Source organism: Carex rostrata, chromosome 1 (genome assembly GCF_964058835.1).
Source record: "Carex rostrata chromosome 1, lpCarRost1.2, whole genome shotgun sequence".
Lineage (NCBI taxonomy): Eukaryota > Viridiplantae > Streptophyta > Magnoliopsida > Poales > Cyperaceae > Carex > Carex rostrata.
The window spans coordinates 4,722,274-4,735,862 of NC_135918.1; the positions used below are offsets into that span (position 1 = coordinate 4,722,274).

A 13,589-nucleotide genomic window follows, 5' to 3' on the forward strand; every position below is an offset into this window, starting at 1 on the left:
TTTTTCATGCTATACGAGTTAATACTTAATATCCCACCAATTTCTATAAAAATATTCTTTCCACGAAAAGAGAACAGCACCTGGACCCATTCTTTTTCACGATTGTTTTTTTTGCTCACAAGTTCTTTCTTAATTATTCATGAAATATTATGTTTACGAAAAGGGGAAATTTTCATATATATCTCTCAAAAAATTGGAAATTTCGTATCCCCCTTTAAAAATCTTAATACCATATTTATCCTTTTAAATTTCAAATACTTACAAATTTACACGTTTTAATGTCTTATATATTAAAAACTCTTTTTAAATTTAAAAAGTACTCATTTTACCATTTATTAGAAAAATAAAGAATAATGGCATGTTGCAAAAAAATGTTAGTCTTCTAATTGAACGGTTTTCAAGAGCTAACATGTCACTTCTCTACTTCTCACTCCTACATTGTGAAATTTAGGTATATACTTGTGAAGTGTTAGAAGTAAAGATATGACCCATTTGTTCTAAGAAACTAACCAATTAAAAGACTGACATTTTTTCTAGAAACATATTAAATTTTTTATTTGTTAATAAATAGTAAAATGGGTAATTTTTTTTAGTTTTTGAAGTTTAGAAGGATAAGTATGATATTGTAATTTTAGAGGAGAAAATATGTAATTTCAAAGTTTTTCAAGGGTATACAGAAAATCTCCCGTTATGAAAATATCTATCTATAAGAATGAGTTATTCCGTAAGGGGAGATAGTACAGTCGGTTTGAAAAAAAAAGTCGTAGAATTATTGGTTACTTAAAGATCGAGAGTTCGATTCTCCTCACGACTTCGGAACCTCTGTGGAAGTTTAAAATAAGAAAAAAAAAATTGAGTTATTTCAAGCAAGTATATTGAACTATAAAAGAACTCTAAATAAAGGATTTTTGCTATTTTACCCATAGCGTTGCAACTTGTGAGTGTAAATTTATATATTCGGGGTGACAACTATTTTAAAAGATACTTTGTTCCAAAAACTATTTATGCTAAATCGGCAAATCGCTATCCAAAGCATTTTATTTTATTTTTTTGCTTCGCTGCTATTACTGGATTACAGCACTTCTCAAGTCTCAACTATAGGTTATGCCCTCAGAAGTGGATCCAAATCCATGATTTACGACTCCGACCCGTTTAATCAATGATCAGGCCAATAATTATTATTACGATGATCCCGATCTTTCCCTCCTCTTTTTCGTTATTCACGCAGTAATTACTATTCAGTGGCAGTTCGGTAAAATCTCTCCTCCAACTTTCCAATCGCGGCATGTAAAAAATTCACAAGCACCCGACACTTTCAGATTTATTAAAAAATTGCCCCGGAACTATATTCAGTGATTTTATAATTCAAGCCTGGTATTCTTGTCAGTCCTGGCTTAGGGGCAGGTTAGGTGTATATTTAGCGTATAGGAAAAAGTAGGAGGGTATATCTGATAAAGTCCCTTAAAATAAGTCGTCAAAAACAAAAAGAAAAAGAAAGGAAAAGGAAAAAACCGCTTCCAGTGAACAGAGAGAAGCCAAGCTGTGAACTGAGGAAGAGAGGTTTCTTTCCTTCCCAGCAAGCGTTCGTTGCCATAAAAGAATTAAAAACAATTTCTGCAAAATATGAGTTATTAAAAAAAAAAAAAACAGAAGAAGGAAGAAGGAAGGAAGAAGAAGAAGAAGAAGAAGAAGAAAAATCTCAGCGATCCATCGTGCCTTTTCGCTCTTTTCTCCGTGAAGAAAGTTTTCGACTATACAACTAGGGTTTGGTGTGGCGTGTGGGATCTCGCTCAATTCGATCTGGGGGACATTGCCTCGAGATTCACGCCGGTTTCTGTGGCGTAGATCGAAGACTCTTGGCGAGTGAGAAAGGTAATTCAATGACTCCTATTCTCGTTTTTTTTAGGCGGGAGAATTGGTCGTTGGTTGGGATTTTGGGTCAATTGGGTTGAAAATATATTTATTTGGTTTAATGCTGAGCACATTTCTGTTCTTAAATTGGTCTTGGGTTTTGATCCCTGATAGATCATCTTAAATTTTTTGTGGTTTATGCAAAGTTTTTATATGATTATAAGCTGTGAGTGATATCTTTCTTTGATCAATATATCACGACATTTGTTTTACCTCTCTGTTGATAGTTTTGGTATCCAATTTGGGTTTGGTGTTAGCCAATTGGTCATTGCCAAAGTATTTAGGTCAATTTTCCAGATGTGCTATTTTTTGTATTTTTTTCCATCCACGTTGCATAATTGGTTAATTCTGTTTGTATAATAAATAGTCAAATAAGAAGATAAAATAAGGCTATGTTTATTCTTAGTTCCAAAGGAATTCCTTCTTTCCAGGATATTGTGCATATTATGTTTGTGCTGGAAAGATAACTGTCTAATGTTAGATGTTGTCAGAAACACTTATGCTAAAAAATTGGAAAGAATAGACGCCCCTATTATCCTTTATTTTAAGTTCATGCATAATACTATTTATAGTGTCACGTGCGTATTTATGTAATAATTAATAAAATACTAAATACACTCTCAAAGCCTCTAGGGGTCTTGTTGAAATTTTTATCAATGTTACACTGACCTAACCCTTGATTGTAGTTGATGACTCACTTAGCATCCAGTTTTGCAATATTTCATCTATACCCATCTCCACTTCTCACGTCTGGGTACATTCTTCTATTCTTGTGAGAAGTAATGTGCTGCTTAACAGTAGGAATGGAGTTTGCTTCACATTGACTTATAAATGATCCATAATGATGGTTTGAAGCGCAGGAAATGATGACAATATTAGGTGAAATCTGGTGAGGGAACTGAATTGTGGGCCCTATAACAGTGAAAGATGCCCCCGTCACCTTCTCTAAGAGCCTCTCCTGGCAGAGAGAGAACAAAGGAGGCTCACAAGCGGGGCCGCAGCTTAGAGCACACCCTCACTTATAGAGCAAAAGATGATGATTTGCTGCTGTTTGCTGATATTCAGAATGGAGAGAAGGAGAAGGAGTGCTTTCTTCTGCAGTCAGACGATTTTGACGAGTCCTTGAGTAAGTAAACTGTTTTTGGAAGTAGAATTCAATTTCATGCAAAGCTGATTACTAGAAACAGAAAGGGTGTCAACAATATAATAAGGAAAGGTACTTGTATTGGTAACTAGCTAGCGTTTCCTAAGGGAAAATACATGCAAAATTGAAATTACGTTCTAATTTAATGGGCAAATATGCCCCTGAATCCACGTCAAAATAAGCCGTGACATTTTTCTTAGAAAGTATATTTAGTACAATCTGAACAGACAGTATGGGTAAGTTGTATATTAACTATTTTGCCTTTTGCTTTTCCTTGAAGATAAATTGCGATACTTCTCTGAAATCAAGCCCGTTAATATCCCTGCAAAAGGTGAAAGCAGTGATTTACTCAATGCAGAAGGTGATAAGAATGATTATGACTGGTGAGTGCCTTTTCTAGTAAATACTCCAATAAACTTCTCATCCTTTTAAAGGTTCCTGTTTCTAAAAATAGAAGTTAATTTATTTTCTCAATTTTTTTACAGGTTACTTACTCCACCTGACACTCCTCTTTTCCCTTCATTGGATGATGAGGAGCGGCCACCATTGAAAGTCATTACGAGAGGCCGGTCCCAATCTCAAACCAAATCCCTTTCCAGATCATCAACAGTAAGCTAGAGTTTACACTGCATACAATTTCTTTCTATTTACCAATATTTTATCGCTATTTGCTGAAGACACTTGTGGTTATCATTGTTTGCTTTTGTCAAGTGCAGAATTACCCAGTTTGTAGAAATTATTTTGTCCCTAGATTTACTTTTTTCTATAACAAGGTTTTTTAATTGCATAATCATTGGATGGATACATGTTATTATTTCAGTCTTACTTCTTACCATAAGTGATTAGGATTAGGGATTTAGAATTAGAAAAGCAAAGAATAAAGATGGAAGAATTGGTGGTATTTAATTTGTGGATTTACATCACTCTCTCTCGTGCAACAACAGATGGAGCGAACACAGAGATCGAGTAGAAGCAGTGCAAGTCCAAGCCGGCACAGCCCTTCCCCTCGTTCCACTGTCAGCACTGTCCATTCGATGCCAAGACAGTCTTCAGCTTCACGGGCCAGCTCACCTTCACTGGTGCGAACACCAACTCCCACGCGGCGATCTTCCACACCACCAGCTAAACCTTCAACCCCCACACGGCGGTCTGCAAGCCCCACACCGCGGAGGATCAGTACTGGCTCCTTCAGCCAGCCAAAAAGAGGGATCTCCCCAGTTAAGAGCAGCCGTGGTAACTCCCCTTCACCGAATATACGTGGGTGGGATCCAAACCCACCTGGTTTCCCTACAGAGACTCCACCAAATTTACGTACCTCTCTACCTGATCGACCAGTATCCAGGTCCCGTGGTCTCTCTCCTGTATCTGGTATCGGGTCTGACTTGAGTTTAAAATATAGGAGGCAGTCAATGTCTCCAACTCCTTCTAGAAGCGCCAGCACATCTCATAGCCATGACCGGGACCGTTTTAGTTCACATAGTACTGGGGATGATGATATGGATTCTATCAGCTCTTTTTCGAACAGCGTTAGTGCAAGGAAAAATATTGGGATGGTGAAGAATAGAACTGTTGCCGTGTCAAAGAAGCCTGCTAAGAATATCGTCACTGTTGGGTCCGCCCCAAAGAGGTCATTTGATTCAGCACTTTGGTTGATGGTAAGCTTTGCTTAACTAATTTAATTTAATTCAAAAAGGTTTTTATTATCTTAGCTGTTGGCAAATAGGTGACCTAGCAATGCAACACCTGTTGCCATTCTGGCTATACTTTTGCAGTTGGTACACAATACAGTTGTGCCCATTAGTACCAACCATCCAGAGAACTTGTGAAAGAAAATGCCAAATATGTCCAAAGTGAAATTCAAGTTATTATTGCTTGAAAGTTTCAGTATATGAGAACTTATATCTGTCACCTCTTTCGCTAATTTTGTCCAATTTTAATATATCATTGTTGCGTTTCTCAGGACCACAGGAAAGCCCCGCAAAACATGTTCAGGCCACTTCTCTCTAGTGTCCCAACCACCTCATTTGTCACAGGAAAGGCAAACAGCACAAGCAGGCCAATGTTTTCTAGAAACTCATCTGTGACAACAAGTAGCAATGCAAGTTCTGAGCATGGTGCCACTGTAGCACCTTACATTGATAGCGACCATGACCAAGTTGATTACCCAGATGGTGAATCTGAAAAGGTAGGGCTGTATGAGGTACATGAAGAAGTTTTTGCCTTTGATAAAGTTCACGAGTTAAATGAAAACTTGAGCCATGATGAAGAGGTTCTAGAACATTCTCGGGGTGATTTCGGTAGGGAAATGGTGGAGGTCACTTGTTCTAGATGCAGGACGAGGTTTTTTATCATGGAGGATGACGCTGATGTTGATCTTTGTGAGGTGTGTGTCACGGCCGGTAAAATTGCAGTGTTACGACCTGATGTAATGAGGGATGAAATGGCTCAGATGGAAATTTCAACAAAGATTGAAGATGATTTCCATGAAAAGGCCAAGAGTGAAAATGTTCTTTATGGAAAGGAATATTCTATGTTACTATCAGAATTTTCTAGGGAACTAACGGAAGAGAGCAATGATTTGACAGTTGATGATGCAATGGAGCATGCTGTCTTGGAGAGTCACAATGACAAGCAAATTGAAATTCTGAGGGAACAAGTAGCTACTGATTTGAATTTGGATAAAACAATTGCAACAACAGCTCCCGAAGTCAATTCTAATGGTAATTTTGTTCCCAAAGAACCATCTGGTGATCTAGAAATGAATAACCTTCGTACACAACCAACAGGCATCAATACTGCAAATGAGAGGCAACAGTCACCTCCTGATTCAAAATTAGAAGAACTTAACAAAGAGCCTGTTATTTCAGACCTTGGTTCTTACAGTAAGCTGCACCAAATAGAGCCAACCATGAGCCCAATGCACCGAGGTGAAAACACTCAAGGCACAGGTATTTCTGTCCTTTTAATGCAAAGGTCAAGCAGCAGCAAGTGGCCAGTTGTAGAAGGTCGATCCTTTTCTGCCACGAATATACATTGCTCAGAACCCTCCTACACAAGAGACAACACAAGTGTGCTAAAACGAAGTCTCGGACATCAGAGCTCTTCAGCCTCTTCCTCTGTTGATTTGGGTCCGTTTAGAAACACCGAGGCCCGCTTGCACCGACTTCTGAGCAGTAGGAATAAAACCTCAGGTCGTCATGTAAGTAGCATGAGCACCGGATCAGTGTCTGACATGTCGATAAGTGGTTCTTCAGTTCGTATTGGCCCCAGAAGCGAGAATAACGAAGAGCTGTGTAATTCCTTTGATATGGAGGACAGTAAGGCTTCAGAAATTGCATCACCTTCAGTTAGTGAGCGAAATGTTGAGGGGGTACAAAATATTTCTACTGAGAACGAAGCAAGTGATGTTAGAGAAGCATCTGTTGATGTGTATGATGAGAAAATTCTGGACATAAAGAATGATGCTGAATTAGAGCAGATGGAGGCAACCAAGACTTGTGCTTTAAATGAAATCCATATCTCGACTGGGTCTGAGAAGGAAGAATTAGTAACACCAGTCAAATCTTGTGTAGTTGAAGTTTCCAGTGATAACCATGGTAAGAGTTGTTGATGTTGTACCATTCTTCTTCTTTTTTCCTTCATTTACCATTTACCTTCCCATTTTTCTATCATTTCTTTCCTTTATACAAAACACCAGACTGAAACCGATCCTGAATCAGAAAAACTACATGCATCCAATTCCAATATTCAGTTAAAATTAATTTTAGTATATTTTAACTCTGACCTGAATGTACTCTTCAGTCTTCAGTGTTTAAAGTTGCAAGTATATTGTCAGTTAACACATGAGGTAACCTTCATTACCAGTCTAAACTCGAATTCGAAGACCTGTTATCAACAAAACCTTTCTTGTATAAGCAAATCAGGAAATAATAAATTCTTAGATCGTGTTATCCTAAAATAAGTACGAACCAGGATTAAGAAATGAGATATTTTGAACAGTGACTTACACTATCCCTGTACCGACCTGTATGTCTGTTTTTTTATTTTTTTTATTTTTTTTTTTTTTTTTTATTATAATAGAATCCTTGTTCTAATACTTCTCATCTCTTTTTTCCTTTTGGCAGAAGAATCACCCAGTGCAAAAGCAGAAGCACCAAAGCAACAAATGCGAAGAAGCTTCACATTAGAAGAGGCAACTGATACCATACTCTTCTGCAGCTCCATTGTACATGATATCGCCTATAAAGCTGCAACCATTGCAATAGAGAAGGAAAACTCAAAGCAAGAATTAATTGAGGAGCCTCGCACCATTATCACTGCGACAAATAATCCTACTGCAAAACCTAACAGGTCAACCGAGCCGCCTGTTAAGCGAATAGTCAATGCCCGTAAGGTCAAACGTAAACGACCTGACACAGAAAATACCACGCAGAGTGGGGAGGCTGAGGATGGGGATACAAAGGATTGTGATTCATTACCGGCTACTGGGGACACTGTCCATAAAAATGAGGGTCCAAAGCTGCCGCCGCCCCCACCAGCAAAGCTGGAAGCAAAATGTAATTGTACAATTATGTAGGAGGGTATCATTGTCAGCTGAAGCCTCTTTTATTGTTTTTTAATTTTAATTTTAGGGTTTTGTGGTGATGCTGCTGTTCTTTTCTGAGGGCATTAGTGCGCTTTGAGCTATTCTTTTCTTGTATAATATTTTTTTTTTCATTTTTTTATGCTTACGATGGGTTCTTACCTATAATTTGTCTTGTGAATCCGTTTTCAAATGTCTGACGAGTATATGGGTTGGCACGTAAATTTGATATTCATATTCAGACATGGTGTTCATATTCTTTTCTTCTTTGTAATTAAATAGTTTGGTTACTGGAATCTTTCTCCACGTTTTCTTTAGTATTGCGTTACATTGCAGTTTGAGCGTTCCTATACATAAATTATCAGTATATGTATGCACGAGTTATAGTATTAGTGTTAATCACGAATTACAGTATTAAGATTCATAAGTAATTTGTAAATTATTTGTTTTTGGCGCATCTTCCCATGAATATTTTTTTTAACCTTTCTCCAACTTTTTCGAATTAGTTGTGATTTCTACGAATTTGTTCCAAATTATATATGACTCATTTCCAGATTATTCAAATTTTTTTTTTCAAAACTTACAATTTAATATATCTAAATGCACTATAATAAAAATGAATACTTTTCAAATTATTTTTATTATATTTGAAGTACGAATTTTAGATCCCACCAAATTATTTTCAAATTCTAAATTGTCACAGAAGATATCCAGATATATAATGCCAAGTGATAGTACCAATAAACCCCCTTTAGCTCTTGAGATGGAGAAAATCATAATAGAACACGTCGTAACCTCGAGTCATGTACAAGATGTAATCAAGGAAACGTAACACGAACATGATGCATTGATGCTCAAATTGTCTATGATCGAGCAGGAGAATTTAAATGTCTTCGTAATTTTTTTTTTTTTTGTATCTCTGTATATTTACTCTTAAATTGTTAACATAAAAATTATAAAATCATTAAGACTTGATCTATATACTTTTCTCTACACAAACAAGAGAAGCAGCTGGCATTCTCACTTTCAATAGCCCGTCCAGAAGGCGGATGCTACCGAACATATATATGTCACTTATGGAGGGCATGCAGGGGTTGAATCAGTTCAGCACTTATTCAATCAGTGGCCCCACACAGCTCAAGTCAGTACAAATGAGCCAAGGTTCCAGGATGCTGAGGCAAAGTCTCCTTCACCAATGGTCAGTATAAGAAGAAAGATATATAATTCTAAAGTTGTAAACATCAGAGGCCGAGGCAGATCCAAGCAACAACATGCTTCATCCTATGGGCATACGATAGAGATGTAGAATAATTTTTGCATAAGAATGTAAAACAAGCATAAGACTCATTCTAGGGATCAGACAAGAGCTTGGTTTGGCATCACTTAGTGGTAGGAATTATTCCTATACAAGTATTTTCTTTTTTCTTTTTTCCTTTGTTGTCGTTTCTTTTCTTCATTTTATTTTTAACATTTTCAAATTTAACTTTAATTTCTAGGTGTCCATATTAATTGAATGTGGAGACTTAACCTCCAAATTTCTTCTTCTTAAAAAAAAAATGCATTTTAACAAGCTAGCTTTTAAAACCAACTAAGATAAATTTGAAATATTGTAGTATATTATATATATATTTGTGCCAACTAAGATAATTTTTTACTGAGAAGAACGCTCCCAAATTTTAGGTTTATATTTTGTGCCTTAAAATTTAAACCCATACTTATTTCAAAGTGATCTTGATACATCTTGAATTTATAGCCGTACTTCTTTCGAAACATAGAGATCTAAAAAAGATACTTTTAAGACTGGATCTTTAACGCAGTGTTTTTCTTGTGTGCATTTCAATATTTAACCTTGGATGCTTCTGTCTTGGCACATTTCTAAATTGGGTTTGCTTAAACAATGTCCCTTCAAAAGGAGTTCAAAGACCCCGCGATGAAGTAGATTTTGATTTTGTTATTTTAGTTCTAAAATTAAATATAAAACATAAAGGTACACACGAAAACCTATGTATGAGTTACACGAGCTCTCAATTAGAAAATCTTGATAAGATATACTAAAAAATAAAATGCAGAATTTGAATCAAGCATTTTCAATTACAAAATAGAACTCTAGTCTCTAACTACTAAAAAATATAAGTAAATATTTGATATTTTATGAGAGAGGTTAAACTCTTTTAATACTCGTAAGTCGTAACTAAAAATTATTACTATAGAATAACTTAGCATCTCTATTAATACACATAGATCAGCCTCAAGTTATGCGACGTCAATGTGTTACTTTTTTTATATTAAGAAAATATTATCACCCTCTCAAATAAATCCGCACAAATTGGGGTGAGTTTTTAAGGAAAACTAAACATAAACATAAGCATTTTTGCTAAGAATAGTAGTCGTTTTAGCAGTGACATTTGTTCCATCCAAAAACTATTAATTCTAACTGAAAGTAATGTGCATTGTTTGTTTCAATAATGAATTTTAAAATTCAAAATAACCATTTACATTAAAAATATGAAAGTGCCTTCTTATTTTAAAGAAGTGTGTATTCCATTATAGTGAAATATTACAGTGTAGTTGATAGTGACAATAAATTTCTTTCAAAAGAGCATTGGATAAGTCTTTTAACACAATTTTGAAGAGTTTAAAATAATAGAAAGTCTTTAAAAATAATTGAGCATGCATTTTTAATTTAATACATCTCATTATAGGTGAAAATTATGCTCGTTCTAATTCGAACATTTTTGTTTTATGATTAAATTATGAGCTTAGAAGTTTAAGATAGTCTTTCAAAACTTTCAAAATGTGTTATATACGTCAATATCAGCTTAAAAATTATTTGTTTGAGCTATAACAAATAATCATTCGAGACGAAGTATTTTAAAAGGTTGAAGAAGTTTTCTTGAAGTCTATATTTTGAAGTAGTGTTGTAAATAACAGTACGTGTTTGTCGGACAGATATGGTACCTCTAAATGATTAATTATGAATAATCAGTTATAATTAAAAATAATTGGCTAATCAATCAAAAAAATTAAAACAGTTTAATTATCGCTAACGACTAATTAGCTAATTAATCGACCTAAATTGATATTTTTTAAACACTGTTTTGAGGTGAACAAATAAATTACCCGGTGGGAGATGCAATAACTTGGAGAGTTGGAGGCTAGTTATCAGCGCAAATTAAAAATTATATTTATTGAAATCGAAGAGCCGAGATACTAGCTACGTCGGCGCATCGATTCTCTGCCAAGCAAATGCGCCCAAATTCATTAAAAAAAAAAAAAAGCGCCCAAATTCAGATTTTAAAAAAGTAAAGACACATGATGAGTATGTAACGGTTCCTAAAGATTACCATTTTAATTACCAGCTACACTGAATGATACTTACAACTGTTACAGAGGATTCTTACTAGATCAGTCCCTTCAAAAGATTGGAATTTATAGGGTGGTGACGCCATGAGATCAGGGTGAGGATCCACGTCGCAATCGACCCCTCCACGCGTCCCCTCGAACCACCATCGCACAATAATGGCAACTCTCTCAATCCCATCTCTCTCTTTTAATTAGTCCACGTGTTCCAACTATCTTAGCCCCACCGCTACTTTATAACCCTCTTTCTTTATTTCCTTTTCCCAGATAAAGCAAAGGTTGGGAACCCCCCTGTCGCGGCATGTTCACTGCCTCTCCAGTTCCTACCATATTCGGCAACTTACCTTTTAAGAAACAAGTCAAGGTAATTTCACATGGTGCACTAACTAAGCACGACACCGACAAGGCAACAAATTATACGGAGTGTCACAATGCACTTCCGAACTAGCACATTTTAAAGATATTACGTATTAATTTTGGATGCTGAGAAAGAGCAGAATTTTATTCATTTCAACACAAAGGTGGAACCCGAATATTAAAATTGGAGCAGGACTGCCTGACAAGATAAACAAGTATCATGTCATTTTATTTTATGAGAAAAGTTTAAATATTTTTTTAAAAATTATAAAATTTTTAGGAAAACCAATTTATAGTGATTAGTGAGTACGCACCCCTTGGTCTCTACTTTCATTTGGATCATGTTTCAATCAACAAAATAAAACTTATAATAATAACATGATAATTATAATATTTTTTTTGATGTATTACCCAAGCATACATTAAAAAAAAAATCACCATATTCATCATTTTATACTAGCTAAACACCAATACGTCAGCATTATTAAATTGTCGCATTCAGCAATCATCTAGAGTAAACGGAGGAGTCCAGTTAAAATAAATGGAGAAAAATAAAATACGTTCTCCCTTCCCAACGCCCCACTTGCTACGTGTTCTTCTCTTGAGCCATGCCATGTACACTACTCCTCTTCTCATTGGTCTCCTCTCTTTCTTTCTTTCTCTCTCTCCTTCCGACAGCGGCGCCTTCTCTTACCGCTCGCTCCCCCTGTTTTAACCCAATCCCCTCGCATCCCTTCACGTGCTCTCGTACTCGATTCCAGCCACGCGTCCTTTTTGAACCAATCTGATCTATGCATCCCACCTCGACACGTGCTTTAACCGACACGTGTCCTCTCATCCCTTCTATTTATCTCTTCATAACATGCCCCAGTACCTTCCAGACAATCAGAGACCTACCTACATTCTTTCAAGTCTTTAACAAAAGAAAAAAGGAAAAGAAAGAAAAGAAGAAAACAATGGAGAGGAGAGGAGGATGCTGTATAGCAAGGTACGGAGGGGATACTGACGTGGCATGGAGAGTCGGTCGAATAATGCTAAAGTACCGACCTATTGCTCCGAAACCGGCAGCTATGGCACCGGCCGTACCGGGTACTGCAGATCTGAAATCTACCCCATGCAGTGGCAAGTCGAAGAGAAAAGCACCTGCCGGTACAACATCTGGTACACGGCTAGGAAGCAAGCGGGGCCGAAAACCCAAGAAAGCAAACACGATAGTGAATCAAACCGAAGAACGAGAAATGAAATGTCCTTCCCCTTCTTCTTCTACCACTACCACAACCTCTGTGGATTCATCATCGTTGATTACACTTCCTCTCATGCCTGAGTCGCCTGAGATGAAGCCGGTCCCTTCTCCCAGTCAAGTAAATGAAACTGTTGCAGCTGTGGTGGTACCGACTCCAGTACGACAGGTGGGCTCCTGGATGACAGTAGAGGGATTCATTGATATCTGGCGACAAGAGGGACCAGCCATGCCTGGCATCACCAGTGACGAGGCGCCTGCCTTGGTATCTGATGGGTGGGGCCGGGTAACTTGGGCTAACGGGGCGTACAAAAATTTGGTGACGGGGGGAGGGGAAGAGGGTGAGGAGGAAGTGAGAGTGGGGCTTGTGACGCGGGGTCTGGTGCCAGCTTGGGGCACGTGTGGTGGCTTCACGTGTCGTGTGCGCGTATGGTATGCTTGTAGAAAGAAGGGGAAGGTTTCGCTAGCGGCGCCGTGCGATGTCTGGAGGCTAGATGGTGGGGCGTACGCATGGCGGCTCGATATCAAAGCTGCTCTTAGCCTTAGTCTTAGCCTATAGGAAGCTTTATTTAGTGAAAGAGCAAAGACAGAGCTAAGAAACTAAGAATGTGAAGGTTTGTGGTGGATGTAAATTTTATGGGCTAAACTTTTTGCAATGGCTGTTCTAAGAGGTTTTTATGTAAAGAGAAAATTATCTGTAATCAGAGTATGGAAGTTAATAGAGAGTGGAGCAATATTTTTGTTCTTTCCTCGTACTAGATGTAAATTACTCTTGTTTGCTTCTTGTTGTCGTCACTATTCACTCGTAAGTTGTAATTACTAACTAGTGCGTAGTAATTAAATACACCTTCAATAATATTCCCAGCAAAGAGATTAAAATTTAGAATAAGATATTTTCATCGTAACTCCAAAGTCAAACTAGCTTCAACTTCATTTTCGGACTTCATTTTCGGTGTGGATTTTCTTGCTTCGGAGAAAGAGAGAGCGAAGTTGGT

General features: G+C 37.0%; 2 protein-coding genes across 3 annotated transcripts; both read left to right on the top strand.

The window, feature by feature from the left end:
* The first annotated feature begins 1,482 nt into the window (after positions 1-1,482).
* LOC144553330 (RUN/FYVE domain protein) lies at positions 1,483-7,872 on the top strand. 2 transcript variants are annotated; one of them, XM_078301441.1, is made up of 7 exons: positions 1,483-1,872; positions 2,767-3,037; positions 3,336-3,438; positions 3,541-3,664; positions 4,000-4,710; positions 5,016-6,651; positions 7,180-7,872. In XM_078301441.1, the coding sequence occupies exons 2-7, from the start codon at positions 2,839-2,841 to the stop codon at positions 7,629-7,631; spliced, it is 3,225 nt and encodes a 1,074-aa protein (XP_078157567.1). In that variant the 5' UTR covers positions 1,483-1,872; positions 2,767-2,838; the 3' UTR covers positions 7,632-7,872. The 2 variants fall into 2 exon arrangements, with proteins under 2 accessions (XP_078157567.1, XP_078157577.1); XM_078301451.1 differs by having other exon boundaries at positions 2,772-3,037.
* A 4,151-nt stretch (positions 7,873-12,023) lies between these two features.
* On the top strand, positions 12,024-13,349 carry LOC144553340 (uncharacterized). The gene has a single exon (XM_078301461.1). The coding sequence runs from the start codon at positions 12,146-12,148 to the stop codon at positions 13,151-13,153; it is 1,008 nt and encodes a 335-aa protein (XP_078157587.1). The 5' UTR covers positions 12,024-12,145; the 3' UTR covers positions 13,154-13,349.
* The last annotated feature ends 240 nt before the right edge of the window (positions 13,350-13,589 follow it).